The sequence below is a fragment of the Aquarana catesbeiana genome, linkage group LG05 (genome assembly GCF_042186555.1).
Source record: "Aquarana catesbeiana isolate 2022-GZ linkage group LG05, ASM4218655v1, whole genome shotgun sequence".
Classification (NCBI taxonomy): domain Eukaryota; kingdom Metazoa; phylum Chordata; class Amphibia; order Anura; family Ranidae; genus Aquarana; species Aquarana catesbeiana.
In genome coordinates, this window is record NC_133328.1 from 52,745,356 (window position 1) to 52,765,583 (window position 20,228).

The 20,228-nt window shown below is 41.8% G+C and overlaps 1 protein-coding gene across 1 annotated transcript in view; it reads left to right on the top strand.

Moving 5' to 3' along the window:
* The first annotated feature begins 2,442 nt into the window (after positions 1-2,442).
* PLXDC2 (plexin domain containing 2) overlaps positions 2,443-20,228 on the top strand; it is an 803,122-nt gene continuing 785,336 nt past the window's right edge. Inside the window, exon 1 of the mRNA XM_073629749.1 lies at positions 2,443-3,692. Within this exon, the coding sequence (XP_073485850.1) occupies positions 3,593-3,692 (100 nt within the window). The 5' untranslated portion in view covers positions 2,443-3,592. The remainder of the gene's footprint in view (positions 3,693-20,228) is intronic.

The following is a 20,228-nucleotide window of genomic DNA, read 5'->3' on the forward strand; positions in this document are numbered from 1 at the left end:
ACCATGCCACAACTGCCCTGCAGCCGTGTGTAATGAACACAGTTGGGGTGCAGTTATAACAGTGACATATCATCTCCCAGCCATCTGTCAACCACTTTCTGAAAAGGGATCCCCTGTGGATTGCTTTTTAGAGGGGTAGCCAGGGCTGTCGCATATGAGAATGATCCCTAAGGCTGCATTCCCACAGGAGCATTTTGTGAACGCGAGCAAAAGTGTGCAGGAAACGCGGGTCGTGCTTGTGGTGTCATTCATTGTTAATGGCACTCCAAACACGTCAAGCAGATGCAGGTTTACACGCACATTAAAATAAACAAAGAATGAGTAAAAACACACAGTTAAAAAAAAAAAGAACGGTACATGAGCAACTTTGGTGCTACCTTCTGCTTGCAGCGCAATAACACGCAAAAACAAGCAAAAAAACACGCAAAAATGTGTACTTGCAGAGCGCTAGGTGATAACCGCTTCCCATCCGCCCGCCTGGCCGCAATGCACTGCAGGTGAGTGGCCGTTGTAGGAAAAGCGACATATCTGTATGTTGTCGCCTACTTCCAGGTTTAGGGTGCGTGCATGATTGTACACAGCAGGAGTCTGTCAGCAAGGACCAGGACCTGCTGATCGGATGTGTCCTATCACAGCCCAGAGCCCTGTGTTGGTAAAAAACACAGAGCTCTGTACAGAGGGAACGATCTGTCAGTTTGCAGGGGTGATAAACTGAGAGATCTTTAGTTAAAAGCAGCAAATAATACAAACAATACAAATAGTTAGGCACACATTTAACCCCTTGATCGCCCCTATATGTTAACCCCTTCCCAGCCAGTGTCATCAGTACAGTGACAGTGTATAGTATTAGGCTTGGTTCACACCTATGCATTTTTAGTGCTTTTTGCATTTTGCAGATTTGCTCTACAGAACGTGTTCCTTAGGAAACCATGTTAAATGGACTTTAGTGCAAATCTGCAAAATGCAAAAAGCACTAAAAATGCATAGGTGTGAATCAGGCCTTAGCGCTGATTACTGTAATAATGTCACTGGTGATGTCAATGGCAGTTAGTCAGTTCCCCCCAGCGTCAGTTAGTGTCAGATTGCCCACCGCACTATCGCAGTCCCATCATAAGTCGCTGATCATCACAATTAGTAGTGTAAAAAAAGTTAAAAAATAACAATTCCGGTGTGTGTGTGTATATATATATATATATATATATATATATATATATATATATATATATATATATATATATATATCCCATAGTTTGTAGGTGCTATAAATTTCATGCAAACCAATCACTATACACTTATTGGGATTTATTTTATCAAAAACATGTAGAAGAATACATTTTGGCAAAAATTTATGAAGAAACTATATTTTTTTTAAATTTGTTTTTATTAGATATGCTCAAATTCCTGTAAAAGCAGATTTTTTTTTTTTTTTTTGAGCTGCAGTGTGCATGAGCCCTAATGAACAAACATCCTTACAGTATATTGCTACAAAATATAAAATGTTTACTTCGAAAAATAAATATAGGAAATTATGACAATCGCTACATTCTATGTATTTACCAAACACCATATACATAAAACAAGGAAAGAAAGAAAGAAAACCCCGGGGGGTGGTATTTTTTAGGCACTACCAACAGACAATGAAAATAAATATAAAACTATCCCCTATTTTGTAGACGCTATAACTTTTGCGCAAACCAATCAATATATGCTTATTGCAATTTATTTATTTTTTTTACCAAGAATACAAGAGTAGAAGAATACATATCGGCCTAAACTGAGGAAAAAAAATGTTTTTTTTATATATTTTTGGGGGATATTTATTATAGCAAAAAGTAAAAAATATTGCTTTTTTTCTTCAAAATTGTCGCTCTTTTTTTGTTTATAGCGCAAAACAAAAAAACCACAGAGGTGATCAAATACCACCAAAGTAAAGCTTTATTTGTGGGAAAAAAAGGACGTCAAATTTGTTTGGGTACAACGTCTCACGACCGCACAATTGTCAGTGAAAGCGACGCAGTGCCGAAATGCAAAAAGTGCTCTGGTCAGGAAGGGGGTAAAATTTTCCAGGGCTGAAGAGGTTAAACAAAGTCAAACATTAGAAAATGAAGATATGCAAACTGATGATACAAAGATCTTCTTTGTATCATCAATTTGCATACCTTGATTTTCTAATGTGCATGACTTTGTTTAATATTCAATGTATTTTTCTATAAAATTATTAAAATGATTATTCTTAATTTTCATTGTCTGTTGGTAGTGCCTAAAAAATCCCACCCCCAGGGGTTTTCTTTCTTTCCATCTTTCATGGGATGTGGGACACTTCTGAAATCTTGTATATCAGAATTTCTTTTTCATAAACATAACACAATCCATGGCAGGCAGAACCTGTGCAGCGGAATGTGCTACTCCTCATGCTTCTCGATTGGAACAATGTATCTCTGTATCCTTCCTCCTCCCTCACAAGTGCTGGGACTGCGGGGACTGCCATTCTCCTAGAGAAGGGACCGCACCAGGGGGGTCTATGTGCTCACAAGTGTCCTGCCTAGAGATGAGCTGAGCTTTGTGTGTGTTTCTAGGCTGTAAACACAGAGCCTTGTAGGCAGCCGGCTGTAGCATGCAGCTGAGGAGGAGGAGGAAGCTCCCCAGAAGGAGGAGGAGGAAGGAGGCAGCCTGCTAGTGGGTTTTCTTCTCTTCTCTTTCCTTTTTTTTTTTTTTTTTTTTTTTCTTCTAAGAGCAATCAGCTTGTAAGGTGGGAGAAGCAGCAGCAGCAGTGGCGAGGCTGGAGCAGCAGGAGGAGAAGGTGTTGCTGAGTGCTAGTTGCCTCCAAGCTACATCTTCTACCAGCAGAAGACTTGAGGGACCCTACTCTATGTCACTGTCACACAAGTGCATCCATCGGACAGCGTGAAGAATAAAAGGGGAAGGTGCAGAGGCAGGGCATGCGATAGGAAAGAGAAAAAATAAAAATAGGGGGGGAATGAAGAAGACTGGGCTTGACCAAAAACTCCTTCTTCTCCTTGGGTAGTGCCAGTCGGAAAGTAAGAGCGCCTTAACTCCTTCGACCCCCTTTTCAGGACCCTGTGCCTGGAATTGACTCATTTGTGTGCTATGAGGTGAGAATTCATTTAGGAAATTGTGTTTTTCTGTACGGTTCGCTTTTCGTGACAGACCCTCAAAGTCTTTGACTTCTGCAGAAACCCCCTCCATCCACCTCTTGACACCCCCTTGCAGCCTGGAGGTGTCTTGTGAAAAGTTCCCAGCAGGCGTTTAATTGCTTTCCATTCATTGTTTGGCTTTGACAGTTGCCACAGGGTAATTTGTGATCAGGATAAAAGGACACCAAGAGGAGTTTCTTTTTTTTTTTTTGCCTTTTCACTCTCTAAGCATCAGAATTTTGTCTGGACAAGTTAAGACATTCTCAGAAATGAAGATGTTCCTTTTTCACGTTTGCCCTTGATATTTGGTTGTAGAACTTTTCCTTGAAGTGTTGCCATTGGATGTATCGGGACTTGGGAGTTTGGAAGCAGGAAAAAAATTGCCGTTGTTTTCTTTGCTCTGACCCCTAGGAAGGAGATTTGATACCATCGGAGATATGGGCCAGATTAAGAAGACCAAGTTGGTTTTTGGAGTTTTATTAGTTTTCAAATTGTTGGCGGATTGGTGCGAGTTTGCAGCTGGAGAACTGGAGCAAGGTAAGGAAAGAATGGAATATATTCAAAAGTATATTCCTTATATGATATTAACAATATAATGTGTGCAATCACTGTATTACAATTTCCCTTGTGGTACAGCAATGGTCTTGGTCAACCAGATTTAGCCATGTAACTTATGCTGGCCATACACTGTATGAAAAATCAGCCGAAATTCGGTCATTTAGACAGTTCGTTCGTTTTTCGGCCAGTTAATGGGCACAAAATCGATAAACGCTGGAATGTTTTTGAGCCGAAAAAACGAAGGACAAGTTTGGAAATTTTCTGCCGAACGAACGATAAATTGAAAGGTTAATGTGTTTCCATCCAAACTGTCTGCACTAGGTATATGTAAAAAAACGAACAAAAAATGCATTCATTTATGTCCACTGAACGATTTACCGGTCATTACATGATGGCACTATCGTTTGTGCTCACGGCCGAATGTTCGTTTTTCGTATAGTGTATGGCCAGCATTAGATTGGATTGATTCAGGATATATCGGAAAGAAGGCTTCGACCTTTAAGTGTAATTTTTTTAGGTACTGTCAACAAATCAAGAAATACAAGAGTGAGAAAAATGTTCACAACCACAATCTAATCCTTGACTCGTAGAGCAGAAGTGGGGTGAAGGGTTAGTGGATCGATTGCTCGGAGATTTTCCAGCATGGATTGGAAAATCTCTGGATGCGATAACGAGTGCTTCTGATGTTCTAGAGAACTCGTTATGGCTCAGCTGTTAACCCCTACAACTGTCAAAAGTGTGGCAGGAAATTTGTACATCGCTTGTTTTTTATCGAGCTGTATAAAAAAAATGTAAAAAGTATCACGGACAGTACTTAATTTTCTATGGCTTTTGGCAAAGGAGTCATTATTTTCACTGCACAGATCAAATCAGATGGCGCTAGATTGATGGACCTAATTGAGTTGTTTATTCCCTTTTTTTTTTTTTTTTTTTTTTTGAAAGCTTTATTTTCTTAGAAATCTGAAGTAGAGCTGCTTCATTAACTGGTTGAATCTTGTTTTGTGGTATATGATGGAGAGTTACCATGAACCTGTGCGCACAGGTAAAAGTTCTGAAACTACCAGGAAGATTAAAAAAGCATGCATCAAGAAAGACTTTCATCCCGGCAGTGGCAGTCAAAAATCCATGGTGTTTTATTTTGCTCATTACAACTATACGCAGATACCAAAATCATATCTGTCCCACCTCATTTCACTATTAGTCCATATCTGCCATGGGTGGTGTCACATGCCAATAGTGAGATGTGGGAGACGGGAGCTGTTAGACCCACAGTTACTGTTTGGAGAACTGAGGTTTGAGTACTCAAAAGCAGCCCTACAAGATAATTGAATGTGCAGGCAAATCTAGGTGCCCTACTTTTAGGCTTACTAGTTGATTAACGGCTTTAACCTACACACAGTTACTTGTCAAATCATCTAATATTTCTTTAGGTTTAGAGTTTTCCTTAAAATTGCCTAACAGTTCCCTATATCTCAGGGCTACTGTGGTCATTGCAAGGGATTCCCTCTCTCACAGATGGAGAACTCAGTAAATACAGTAAGCCAGATGACCAGCAGACTACATCTATAAGTGAAATATCACTTTTTGTTTGCTAGGTGCTTACTCTTACGCTCTAGACCAGCTTTTGTCAACCTTTTTTACCCCAGGGGAACCTTTGAACTAAATTTCAGGTCTCCGGGGAACCCCTGATAGAATCAGTCCATTGGGGAAAAAAATTTGGAAAAAGCAGCTTAAATTGGTAGTGGTCAGTTGGAAGAATACCCCTTTACAGTGCTAGTCAGAATGCCATTCTTGCAATCATGCCACTCTCTCTGCCAAGTGGTGTTAAACCTGGAACTACGGAGGCATAATAAGATGGAAGGTCAGTTAGCCACAGCTCAAGAAACCCCTTGCCACCTCTGGGGGAACCCTAAGGTTCCATGGAACCCTAGTTGAGAATGGCTGCTCTAGACCAGTGGTCTCCCAACTGTGGTCAGGGGGGCAGATGTGGCCCTTTGCTTTCTTTTATCTGACCCATGGGGCATTATTCCCTGCATTGTCAGCAACAGTGGGGTGTAGTTCCTGTCACTGACAATAGGGCACTGTTCCTTCCACTGACACCAATGATGGAGCACTATTTCTCCCATTGATACTAACAATGGGGCACTATTACTCCCCATAATACCAATCATGGGTCATTGTTTACCCCCTCTGATGCCAGAACATTTTCTACTCTCTTTGGCCACAGCGTGGCCCCACTAAAGTTTGAAGGACAGTAAGCTGGCCCTTTGTTTAGATTGTTTGGAGACCCCGGCTCTAGCGTATACATAATACAGGAATCTGCTGACCATCCGCAGTCAAGTTTCCCCAATAATCTTGCATTATATAGAAAGATATACATCCACTATTGCATAGAGTGGGGTGATCCCATATGTATTGCCTAGGAGGCAGTACATTTCTTTTGTGGCTTCTGGCTCTACATCTTTGCTCTAGCAAATGAGAACAGAGAACTGAATGACAGTTTCCAAACTGGCTGTTAAGTTACAAAGCTTCTGCATGGCCCTATCCATGGAAATTGTAGGTACATGTAATCAGACTCAGCATTTTGCAGGGTAATAAACTTCTGTGGTGCACATGTTTATGTAGTTTACCACTATGTCTCATGACACATTCTTGATGCTCTGCATGTAGGCTCATGTGCAATGGCCCTAAAACTGATCATAGAGAGCAATCAGAGGTGCACACCCTCAGGTGTCTGCCTCAGCTGCCCGCTTGTGTTTATCTACTGGAGTCAGGTGGAGAAGATGTCCTGCAGACATGTACAACATCATTTATCATGGGAAAACCAAGAGCGATTGGGTGAGGTGTTCTAACCTGACCACTTCCCCCCAAGGTGACTTGGCCATTGGTGTTGATGGATACCTAATAGTCAGGAGATGGTCGCTCCATCACAGCAGGGTCCAATGCCTGCTCTCTCATGTCTGCGTGTACCTTACGTCTGTTTTAACCCTCCAACTTAATGTTTTAGGCAGAACTTGCTATAGGAATCCATTGTTCACTATTGGATAGAAAATTAACATTTGTACAAATATTCAAACTTGCTTGTACTGCATGACTAAAACTCCCATCATAATTACTGAAAAGGCATGCCTAACGTCTCAAGTTGACCACATATGTTACAATTTGATGGTGCAAGTCTCCTTTCAACTTTCTGACAGTCCTGTATCGCAAGGACCTACCGTATTGGTTATAAATTGAATGGATTGGTAGGGCTTCGCTCAAGATAGCTGTTGATAATCCTAAATCTGGCCACTTCCATTACAACCTGGTTGTACAATCTTCTTTTTTTTATCAGCAGTTATGTAGTGTGAGGGTAAGGCCTCATGCACACTGGGCATTTACCCAGATCTTCGGAATTCCTTTTCTCCTGGCATGAGAAGAGCAGCATAAAAAACACTCCTAAAGCTGCGTTTTGCCAACAAGTTTAGAAGCATGTAGGTGCATCAAGCATTTGGTCATATATTAATGTTATTCACCAGAATATTATTCAAATTTTTTAAGAATAGGTATAGTTAGGCCCTTAAACTGGAAGAAAACCCTGTGTCGACAGTTTTTTGTTCACTTCATTCGAGTTTGGCATTTCTGTACAAGTCATTTGGAATGGAAATCCAACTTAAAACAGGTCAAAAGAAGGAGATCAACTACAGCTCAATAAATGATCAATACAAGCCCATTGACACAAGTCCTTAACCACTTGAGCTCCGGAAGGTTTTAACCCCTTTCATGACCAGGCCATTTTTTGCTACTTAGCACTGTGCTTTAGCTTTAACTGGTAATTGCGCGGTCATGCAATGCTGCACCCAAACAACATTTATATATATTTTTTCAAAAAACATTATTGTTTGGTGGAATTTGATTACCACTGGGTTTTTTATTTTGTTATTATATAAAAGAAAAAAGACAGTTTAGGAAAAAAAAAAAACAATATTTTTTACTTTTTGGTATAAAACATATACAATAAAAATTAAAAAAAAATCTAATTTCATAAATTTAGGCCAAATTCTGCTACATGTCTTTGGTAAAAAAAAAATCCCAATAAGTGTATATTGATTGGTTTCCGTGGAAGTTATAGCAGGATATATTGCATTTTTTTTTTTTTTTTTATGTACTAGTAATGGCGGTGATCAGCGACTTATAATGGGACTGCGATAGGGCAGCAGGCAATCTGACACTAACTGACATGGGGTGGGAACTGACTAACTGACACATCACCAGTGACACTAATACAGTGATCATACGATACAAATGGGAAGGGGTTAACATCTCGGGTAATCAAGGGGTTAAGTGTGTGCCTAACAAGTGTTAATGTGTCTATTGTGTATGTGCTGCCTTTTACTAAAAATCTCTTTGCTCCTTCTCCCTCTCTGTACAGAGCCCTGGGTTGTTTGCCAACACAGGGATCTGTGCTGTGATTGGACACACCTGATCAGCTGTGTCTCATCATAGCAGGAGTTGGCAGCCTGTACCCAGAAGAGGCCAGCGATTTATAAATATGTTGCTGTGCCTGTAGGAGATGCCCATCTACAGTACAATAGAGGTTAAAGTGGAGCTCCACCCAAAAGGGGAAGCTCCTTTTTTTTTTTTTTTTTGCACCCCCCCCCCTCCACTGGCACATTTGGCACTTATTGGGGGGGACCAGGTACCTGGTTTTGAGCGGTACCCGCTCCCACTTCCTGGTAAGGTCGCTGCACGGCGATCTCCATCATTTCCACTCCCCCCCCCCCGCCTGCTGATTTCTGGGACACACAGAGGTCCCAGAAGACGGCGGGACCATTGAGAAAGTGCAGTGCGAATCACGTATGCGCAGTAGGAAACTGGCTGTGAAGCCGCAATACTTCACTTCTTGTTTCCCTTAGTACAGATGCGCCTGCACCCGAAGCCAATTGACGAATTGGCTAGGGGTGCCGACATCAAGGGATCCCTGGACAGGTAAGTGTCCTTATATTAAAAGTTAGCAGCTACAGTATTTGTAGCTGCTGACTTTTATTTATTTATTTATTTATTTATTTTTACAGACTGGTACTCCTCTTTAAAGTGGAGTTCCACCTAACTTGCTTATCTTTTTTATACCTGTTGCTATGTGGTCCCTCGAAATCTGCCTCCTTCAACACCTCGGCTCCTGACGTCACGTCCCTCGGCGCCTCTGCTTGCTACTGCTCCTGGGAGATGTGTGTCATCATTTCCCAGGAGGCAGTGGGCAGCGCCGAGGGCTAGGTAGCCATAACAACGGGGCGGGCACTTCCGACGCCGGTTGTTATGGCATCCTGTATACTTTACAGCGCTGCTATGGAGCCTTACTGCGCATGTGCGAGAATGGGGCGGTGCATGCTGGTCACTCAGCTGCACCGTATCCTGGGAACTAAATGCTTGTGGGCTTCACATGCCCACAAGCAAAATGACAACGGCCAGCAATTAATGATATAACCTTATTTTGTCTATTAGACATGACATCAGGGGACAAATTTATCCAAAAACGTGAGTATTAAATAGCAATGTCATTAATGAAAGGTTTGTTTTAAAAGAATTAGTAAATGTAGTTGGAACTCCACTTTAAGGAGATGGCATAGAAATTGTACAATTAGATTGCACTGTATGACTGTTTGGCCAGTATTATCTAACCAATACCTAAAGGAATATGTATTAATATATCTGCTTACCAGTCTGAAACAGAGTTGATATAATTCAGGTATGCAGGCTGCCTTTTCAGTAATTCCTTGGCAGTTGAAGAGATTATTATTTTTACTATACAGGATTTATAAAGCGCCAATAATCTGTGCAGCACTTTACAATATAAAGGGAAACAGTACAGTTATAATTCAGTTCACATCAGAAGCAATAGGAGGGCCCTGTCCATGGAGTTTACAATCTAAAAGGGAAGGGGTGGTGGTACAAAAGCTGATGGAAGTGGTCGATTTGTTTTTTTTTTTTGGTGGAGCCAAAGTAGGCTTCTCTGAATAAATTTAGTTTCCAGGGATCCTCTAAAGGTGGACAGGGTAGGTAATAACATGACAGATTGGGGCATGGAGTTCCAGAGAATGGGAGAGGTTCTGGAGAAGTCCTGGAGTGTGGGAAGAGGTGACAAGGGAGCTAGAGAGAAGGAGGTCTTGGGAGGAACGGAGTGAACAACTTGGGAGACATGTCAAGATGAGGTTGGTGATGTAGTTGGGGGCAGTGTTGTGGATGGCTTTGAATGTTGTAGGCAGTATTTAGAATTTTATACAAGGGGCTAGTGAAGGGGTCTCCAAACTTTCTAAGCAAAAAGCCAGTTTACTGTCCTTCAGGCTTTAAGGGGGCCAGGCTGTGGCTATTAGGAGTAGAAAATGCCCCAGCACCAGTGCCCCATCATTGGTTGTAAGGGGGGATTAGTGCCCCATTGTTGATATCAATGAGAAGAATAATGGCCCATTGATGGCGTCAGTAGGAGGAATGGTGCGTCATCATTGGTGTCAGTTGGTGGAATGGTGTGTCATCATTGGTGTCAGTTGGTGGAATGGTGCGTCATCATTGGTGTCAGTTGGTGGAATGGTGCGTCATCATTGGTGTCAGTTGGTGGAATGGTGCGTCATCATTGGTGTCAGTTGGTGGAATGGTGCGTCATCATTGGTGTCAGTTGGTGGAATGGTGCGTCATCATTGGTGTCAGTTGGTGGAATGGTGTGTCATCATTGGTGTCAGTTGGTGGAATGGTGTGTCATCATTGGTGTCAGTTGGTGGAATGGTGCGTCATCATTGGTGTCAGTTGGTGGAATGGTGCGTCATCATTGGTGTCAGTTGGTGGAATGGTGTGTCATCATTGGTGTCAGTTGGTGGAATGGTGCGTCATCATTGGTGTCAGTTGGTGGAATGGTGCGTCATCTTTGGTGTCAGTTGGTGGAATGGTGCGTCATCATTGGTGTCAGTTGGTGGAATGGTGCGTCATCATTGGTGTCGGTTGGTGGAATAGTGCCCCAAGGGCCAGATAAAGGCAAGTATAGGGCCACATCCAGCCCCCTGGGCCGCATTTTGGAGATCGCTGGGCTAGAGGAAGGCAGTAGAGGAATTGGCAGAGAGGGGCAATGGCCACGGATCGGATAGTAAGGGGGATGAGGTGACCTCTACTTAGATACTGTATAAAGGAGTCCAATTGGCTCAAAATTAACCTTATTTTTGTTCAGCCAATCAGCAATATGCTTTCAACATTTGCAGACCAACGTGCACCTTTGTGTTTAGTTGTTGAGGGTTACGGCACTCTTTCAGCTTTTTCTAGGAAGCCTGTCATCTCCCCACTGCAGATCATTATCCTCCTGCTGAACATTCTGTTTGGGCTTCAGAATGCGCCGGGTGGAATCCTGACTTGGAACCTCGCCGGCTGCCGTGCAAATTAGTGTCATCTTCCTGTGTTTTCAGCGCAGGACAGGTCATGCCAGGCTACCCGGCAATCTAGCTGTCATTTCACCTCGTTATTTGGATAAGTCCTTCGCTCTGCTTCACCGTAATCCGTCCTATTGTGCTGCAATCTATACCTCTTGTCCTGTTTCTCTATAATATCCCAGTGTCTGCCAGCTATTCCGAGAGAGAGACGACTTCAATATTTCACAAACAAACAGCAAATTTATGGTCAGCCGCATATTTTGGACTGATCATCGATGGAAAGCACGCTAGATTTATAATGCCTGCTCCGTCCGCCAGTCCCCAGACATGGGAAGTTAGATGAAAAAAGATGTGAAATTTGTATTTATGTATTTCTCTATTTATATATTTGTAGCATGAAACATCCACTCAGCTGATGTTTTATAGGATCGTGTCTGTCTTTTCAGATCAGTATTGACATAATGGCACTCAAAGAAAACTGGGAACAGTAAGTTTAGACGTGTGGTTGGGAGGGGGGTGCGTTTAAAATGCGTGGTTGATCCGCAATTTTTGAACCCCCCGCCCCCCTCCCAACCATCTTCCCTTAACCACCTCAATACTGGGCACTTACACCCCCTTCCTGCCCAGGCCATTTTTCAGCTTTCAGCGCTGTTGCACTTTGAATGACAATTGTGCGGTCATGCTACACTGTAACCATGTGAAATTTTTTTTCATTTTCTTCACACAAATAGAGCTTTCTTTTGGCGGTATTTAATCACTTCTGGGTGTTTGTTTTTTTCCTAAAAAAGACCGAAAATTTTGAAAAAGAAAAAAGTTTTTCTGTCAGTACATTTTGTAAATAAGTAATGTTTCTCCTTCACTGATGGGCGCTGATGAGGCAGCACTGATGAGGTGGCACTTATGGGCACTGATTAGGTGGCACTGAAATGGGGCACTGATGAGCACTGATAGGCGGCACTGATGGGTGGCACTGGTGGGCACTAATGGGCACTGATAGACGGCACTGGTGGGCACTGATGGGCGGCACTGGGCATTGATGGGTGGCATTGATGGGCAGCAGTGATGGGCATTGATGGGCAGCACTGATAGCCAGCACTGACTGGCATCACTAATGGCCACTGATTGCTGGCACTTGTAAACACTAATTGCTGGCAGTGGTGGGCACCTAATTGTAATCAGGGCACTGATGATCAGTGCCCTGATTACATACCTAGATGTGGTCTGCAAAGAGATGCCGCTGATCGGCTCTCCTCTCCTCACACTCTGTCAGTGTGAGGCGAGGAGCGCCGATTACCACCATCTCCGTGTTTACATCTGACCGGCTGTGATTGGACACAGCTGATCACACTGTTAAAGAGCCGCAGCCGCGGCTCTTTACAGAGATCGGAGTCTACAGCTTACCAATTCTTAGATGTGATGGCTGCATTCGTTTTCTTTTTTAGGCTTTCTTTCTTCTATTATATTCTAGTGAACCAGCCAGCAATTCTGTGGTTTTTCAAAAGCACAAGCTCTCCAGCAGAATGTATCAGTTTACATGGATGAGACAAACTATTTAACACTAGGAGGGGTAATTAAAATGATAAGCTGGAGTTTGGCTTCAGTTCGTTAGTGTATCTAAATCTGCTAATACATTTAACACCACCCTCCCCCCAGACTGACAATGCTGCTGTCTACTGTGCCTCCTGTTCTCATTCCTCCAGAGGTATGTCTCACTGATACAGGAGGTGTGTTACTGGCCAGATCACCAAGTGAAAACAGAGGGAAAAAAGGAGAGAAAAGTAATGCAGCCACCACATCTAAAGATTGGTAAACTACAACATATTACATATTTGGTTTTGGGTTTAACCGCTTGCCTACTGGGCACTTTTACCCCCTTCCTGTGCAGGCCAATTTTTAGCTTTCAGCGCTGTCGTGCTTTGAATGACAAGTGTGCGGTCATGCTATACTGTACCCATATGAATTTTTTTTAACAATGTTTTTTCACACAAATAGAGCTTTTTTATGGTGGTATTTAACCACCACTGGGTTTTTAATTGTTTGCTAAACAAATGAAAAAAGACAACAAATTTTGAAAAAACAAAAACATTTTTCATAGTTTATTATAAAATTTTGCAAACAGGCAATTTTTCTCCTTCACTGACGGGCACTGATAGGCGGCATTCACAGATGGCACTGATAGGAGGCACTGACAGGCACTGATAGGTGACACTAATGAGGAGGCACTGATGGGCACTGATTAGCCTGCCTGGCTTGGAATATAAAGTTAACCTGAAGAGTGTGTAAAGATGGAGTTTCCCTTAATAAATATAGGGAGATGTTCCATATCTGCTGAACAATGATTCTCATGCCTGCGGACACCCAGGCTGCAGTAGACAATCTCTGGAATACTGATTCGCTGTGTGAACTGCCTGCGAGTCGAGTGCGATGCGGGAACCCGTTCTGGATTCACATGGGTTCTACCATCGCACCAGTGTGAACTGAGCCTAACAGTTGACTGTGGAATATTTAGTAGCAAGGAAATTTCATGGATGGACTTATTGTACAGGTGGCAACCTATCACGGTACCACGCTTGAATTCACTGAGAGCGACCCATTCTTTCACAAATGTTTTTAGAAGCCGTCTGTATGCCTAGCTGCTTGATAGATATGTGCAATTCGTTTCGTAACAAATCGAAGTTCGGCTGAATTTTGCATCTTTCGGCCATTTGGATGCATCCGAATGTCCGAATAAAAAAATAACGAATTTCAACTAATACGAAAGAAATTATAGCGAATATAACGAAAGAATTCAACATGATTCGGTAATTCGTTAAAGATCTAATGAAACAAAAGGTCAACTCAAAGTAAATCTTATGCCGCGTACACACGGGCGGACTTTTCGGCTACAAAAGTCCGACAGCCCGTCCGACAGACTTTTGACTGAATTTTGGCGGACTTGCGGCAGACTTTCTAACGAACGGACTTGCCTACATACGATCACACAAAAGTCCGACGGATTCGTACGTGATGACGTACACCGGACTAAAATAAGGAAGTTGATAGCCAGTAGCCAATAGCTGCCCTAGCGTGGGTTTTTGTCCGTCGGACTAGCATACAGACGAGCGGATTTCTGGGTCCGGCGGAGTTACGACGTAAAGATTTGAAGCATGTTTCAAATCTAAAGTCCGTCAGATTTGCGGCTGGAAAAGTCAGCTGAAAGTCCGGGGAAGCCCACACACGATCGGATTGTCAGCCGGCTTTAGTCTGTCGGCGTCCGTCGGACTTTTGTAGACGAAAAGTCCGACCGTGTGTACGCGGCATTACAGTCCAATCAGCTGATTAATTTTGTGCTGGAGGTTGGATTACTGGCAAAGTGCATTCCTGTGAACTGAGTGAGAAGGGTGTTGTACTGTATTTGAGCAGAGGAGAAGAGATATTGTCATTGTGTGTGTTAATGGATTCAATAAACAAACAACTTTCCAAACTACGAATCATTATCACGAATATATATACATACATAAATATCGAATTTCAACTAATACGAAAGAAATTATAGCGGATATAACAAATGAATTCGACATGATTCGAGATTCAGTATAACGAATATCGACACTCTACAGAAATAACGAATTATCCGAAAACGAATTAACGTATTATAACAAATGTAACAGAACTAAATTATGTATTTTACGAATGACAACGAACTGAAACCAAAGGAAATTTTCCGCTGTGCACAAGTCTAGTGCTTGATTTTATACACCTCTGGCCATGGAGGCTATTGGAACACCTGAATCCAATGATTTGAGTCCCAATACCTTTGGCAATATAGTGTGTGTTTGTATGTATGTATGTGTGTGTGTGTATATGTATATAATATATATGTGTGTGTATATATATAATCACTTCTGACAATGCTGCTGTCTACTGTGCCTCCTGTTCTCATTCCTCCAGAGGTATGTCTCACTGATACAGGAGGTGTGTTACTGGCCAGATCACCAAGTGAAAACAGAGGGAAAAAAGGAGAGAAAAGTAATGCAGCCACCACATCTAAAGATTGGTAAACTACAACATATTACATATTTGGTTTTGGGTTTAACCACTTGCCTACTGGGCACTTTTACCCCCTTCCTGTGCAGGCCAATTTTTAGCTTTCAGTGCTGTCGCGCTTTGAATGACAAGTGTGCGGTCATGCTACACTGTACCCATATGAATTTTTTTTAACAATGTTTTTTCACACAAATAGAGCTTTTTTATGGTGGTATTTAACCACCACTGGGTTTTTAATTGTTTGCTAAACAAATTAAAAAAGACAGCAAATTTTGAAAAAACAAAAACATTTTTCATAGTTTATTATAAAATTTTGCAAACAGGCAATTTTTCTCCTTCACTGACGGGCACTGATAGGCGGCATTCACAGATGGCACTGATAGGAGGCACTGACAGGCACTGATAGGTGACACTAATGAGGAGGCACTGATGGGCACTGATTAGCCTGCCTGGCTTGGAATATAAAGTTAACCTGAAGAGTGTGTAAAGATGGAGTTTCCATTAATAAATATAGGAAGATGTTCCATATCTGTTGAACAATGATTCTCATGCCTGCGGACACCCAGGCTGCAGTAGACAATCTCTGGAATACTGATTCGCTGTGTGGGTTGTTAACACCCATGCCATCTGATTCATGTCTGAACTGACAGTTCGCACTGCGATATGCGAACCGATCTGGGGGTGTCATTATTTTTGTATTGACACTCCCAGCAGTTCGCATATGGCAGTGTGAACTGCCTGCGAGTTGGGTGCGATGCGGGAACCCGTTCTGGATTCACATGGGTTCTACCATCGCACCAGTGTGAACTGAGCCTAACAGTTGACTGTGGAATATTTAGTAGCAAGGAAATTTCATGGATGGACTTATTGTACAGGTGGCAACCTATCACGGTACCATGCTTGAATTCACTGAGAGCGACCCATTCTTTCACAAATGTTTTTAGAAGCCGTCTGTATGCCTAGCTGCTTGATAGATATGTGCAATTCGTTTCGTAACAAATCGAAATTCGGACGAATTTTGCATCTTTCGGACATTTGGATGCATCCGAATGTCCGAATAAAAAAATAACGAATTTCAACTAATACGAAAGAAATTATAGCGAATATAACGAAAGAATTCAACATGATTCGGTAATTCGTTAAAGATCTAATGAAACAAAAGGTCAACTCAAAGTAAATCTTATGCCGTGTACACACGGTCGGACTTTTCGGCTACAAAAGTCCGACAGACATTCGACGGACTTTTGGCGGACTTGCGGCAGACTTTCTAACGAACGGACTTGCCTACATCCGATCACACAAAAGTCCGATGGATTCGTACGTGATGACGTACACCGGACTAAAATAAGGAAGTTGATAGCCAGTAGCCAATAGCTGCCCTAGCGTGGGTTTTTGTCCGTCGGACTAGCATACAGACGAGCGGATTTCTGGGTCCGGCGTAGTTACGACGTAAAGATTTGAAGCATGTTTCAAATCTAAAGTTCGTCAGATTTGCGGCTGGAAAAGTCAGCTGAAAGTCCGGGGAAGCCCACACACGATCGGATTGTCAGCCGGCTTTAGTCTGTCGGCGTCCGTCGGAATCTTCTGACTGTACTTTACATTCCCATGCTGCAATTAACCGTCATGTGCAGCTGAGAACCGGTTCATGACCGCCGAGTGACAGCATTAATGTTTGGTGTAAGCCTTTCCTTTGTCACAGCTGTAGTCGCGTCTCCTTTCTGCTAATTGCCCATTTGTTTTGCCTTTTTTAATAAGCGACTTGGTTAAAGCGAGTCACCTTGTTTCATTTTCTGTTTGCAGACACTCCATATATACAGTTGGTGACAATTATTAATTAATGACAAGCTCCATGGGATTTTCAAGTAATGAGGCACCAGCGGTTAAAATACCTCCAATTACACTGATTCTGTAGGGTCGATTGTTGAGTTTAATGATCTATGAGAGTGTGTGCGCTTTCTTAAATCAGATGTAAACTTTAACTGACATTTAGTTTGCTAAAGCACTGTGTATCATAAACAACTTTCATTTTTTTTTATTCTTTGTTGCATCTTAGTGATGCTGATCTCCCACAGACTATTTGCACTTGCACTTGCTTCCTGTCTACATACACTCCAGGGGTGGCTGCATGGCGTTTTTCAGGGTAGGTTTACTGATGATCGTACCTGGGAACTTACCAAAATTGACTTGGCAATGCCAGAATTTTGCTCCAGTTGCCGGTGTTCTATCAGATAGTGCCCGCCGTCAAAAAGTGCCTGCGCATGCGCAGTATAGAAGGGCACACCAGCTGATTTCCCGATCAGCTGGCGTGATGCGCACACCGTAGGAGGTATCTCTCGACGGAACATACCATTTCATGGGCACAATTGAAAGCTATGCAAACAGCAGAGGGAGACCGTAGATGTCAGACTGTTGTGAAGTGGAAGGAAAATGATAAATGGTTTTCCAAATTTTTTACAAATAAATATGTGAAAAGTGTGATGTGTATTTGTATGGCGCCCCCCTGAGTCAATACTTTGTAGAACCATCTTCCCTGCAATTACAGCTGCATGTCTGTTTGGGGATGTCTCTACCAGCTTTGCACATCTAGAGAGTGACATTTTTGCCCATTCTTCTTTGCAAAATAGCTCAAGATCTGTCAGATTGGATGGAGAGCGTCTGTGAACAGCAAATTTCAAGTCTTGCCACAGATTCTCAATTGGATTTAGGTCTGGACATTGACTGGGCCATTCTAACACATGAATATGCTTTGATCTAAACCATTCCATTGGAGCTCTGGCTGTATGTTTAGGGTCGTTGTCCTGCTGGAAGATGAACCTCTGCCCCAGTCTCAAGTCTTTTGCAGACTCTAACAATTTTTCTTCTAAGATTGCCCTATATTTGGCTCCATCCATCTTCTCATTAACTCTGACCAGCTTCCCTGTCCCTGCTGAAGAAAAGCATCCCCACAACATGATGCTGCCACCACCATATTTCACAGTGGGGATGGTGTGTTCAGGGTGATGTGCAGCGTTAGTTTTCCGCCACACATAGCGTTTTGCTTTTAGGCCAAAAAGTTCAATTTTGGTCTCATCAGACCAGAGCACCTTCTTCCACATGTTTGCTGTGTCCTCCACATGGCTTCTCAAAAACTGCAAATGGGACTTCTTATGACTTTCTTTCAACAATGGCTTTCTTCTTGCCACACTTCCATAAAGGCCAGATTTGTGGAGTGCACGACTAATAGTTGTCCTGTGGACATTTTCTTCCACCTGAGCTGTGGATCTCTGCAGCTCCTCCAGAGTTACCATGGGTCTCTTGGCTGCTTCTCTGATTTATGCTCTCCTTGCCCGGCCTGTCAGTTTAGGTGGACAGCCATGTCTTCGTAGGTTTGCAGTTGTGCCATACTCTTTCCATTTTCGGATGATGGATTGAACAGTGCTCTGTGAGATGTTCAAAGCTTGGAGTATTTTTTTTTTAACCCAACCCTGCTTTAAACTTTTACACATCTTTATCCCTGACCTGTCTGGTGTGTTCCTTGGCCTCCATGATGCTCTTTGTTCACTAAGGTTCTCTAACAAACGTCTGAGGGCTTCACAGAACAGCTGTATTTATACTGAGATTAAATTACACACAGGTGGACTCTATTTACTAATTAGGTGACTTTTGAAGGCAATTGGTTCCACTAGATTTTAGTTAGGGGTATCAGAGTAAAGGGGACTGAGTACAAATGCACCTCACACTTTTCAGATATTAATTTGTAAAAATACTTTTTCAAGGCACTGTACATATGTATGTGTATACCCTGTGTATTTATGTTGTATGAATGTGTATACCGTGTGTATCTCTAATTTTATGCATATTCATGCATGTGTATGTATGTGAGTTGCAATGTGAATGTATGTTGTATTCATGTGTATAAAGACTAAACCTTTTTCCGAAACTTGTTTCTTACACAGTTAAAATCTGTATTTTTTTTGCTAGACAATTACGTGGAACCCCCAAACATTATATATATATATTATTTAGCAGAGACCTTAGGGATTAAAATGGCGATTGTTGCAATATTTTATGTCACACTGTATTTGTGCAATGGTCTTTCAAATGCATTTTTTTTGGGAAAAAATACACTTCAATGAATTAAAAAAAAATGACAGTAACAGTAAAGTTAGCCCAATTTTTTTGTATAATGTGAAAGATGATGTTACGCCACGAGAATCGTGATCTTTATTCTAAGCAAAAAAATTGTGATTCTCATTTTAGCCAGAATCGTGCAGCTCTAGTATTCAGTGTGTATGTATTGTACATCTTTATTTTACAAATATATTTTAACACAACAAAGAATCCCTAGAGCATTTTAGGTTATCTGAAAAGACACTACAGGACCTCCCTCAGGAATAAGTCATTTGATAAGGGATGAGTCACTCCCTTATTTCTTGTGTGTGTACATTTCAGCATGAGCTATTGATCTCCATACACAGCAGGATTTTTTTTTACAGGTGGTAAAGAGACAGCGGATAATGTGAAATGTTGCTGAGAGCTTCACTTGCTGGTTGAATAAAATACTATATAAACAGATGAAAATATGTATGTGTTTGATTTGTTAGCACTGATCATAATAATAATAATAATTAAGAAAGAAAATATGTACAAAACCACTATATATTCTTTTAGGGTCTTCTTGGCTTTCATTGTAGTTTAGATGGCTTCTCTTCTCATTGTAAATTCAAGGAACATTTAGTGACCTCTTTTACATAATGGTGGCATGACATAAACAACGTTTGTACTCTGAACAGGGCCTCTTTGATGTGTCAGTATGAAATGGTCACTGTGTCATTGATTACTGACATGTTCTTCTCGCTGAATATATATTCCATCAGAGAGTGGACCCTATTTTTTGTACTATTTTAGCTTTTGATGTTTTTTTTCCAATTTTTTATTTTGTTTAGCCACACCATAATAGATATAGATGAAACAAAATTGTATAAAACAATATACATTTACTTAAAGGGACTTTTACAACAATGTGTGTATTTTTTCATTTTTCAGCATGTTGAAGTCCATTATCACATGTCAACGGGCTGAAAAAAAAAAAAACATAACTACCTCATTTTTTTTCCCAGTG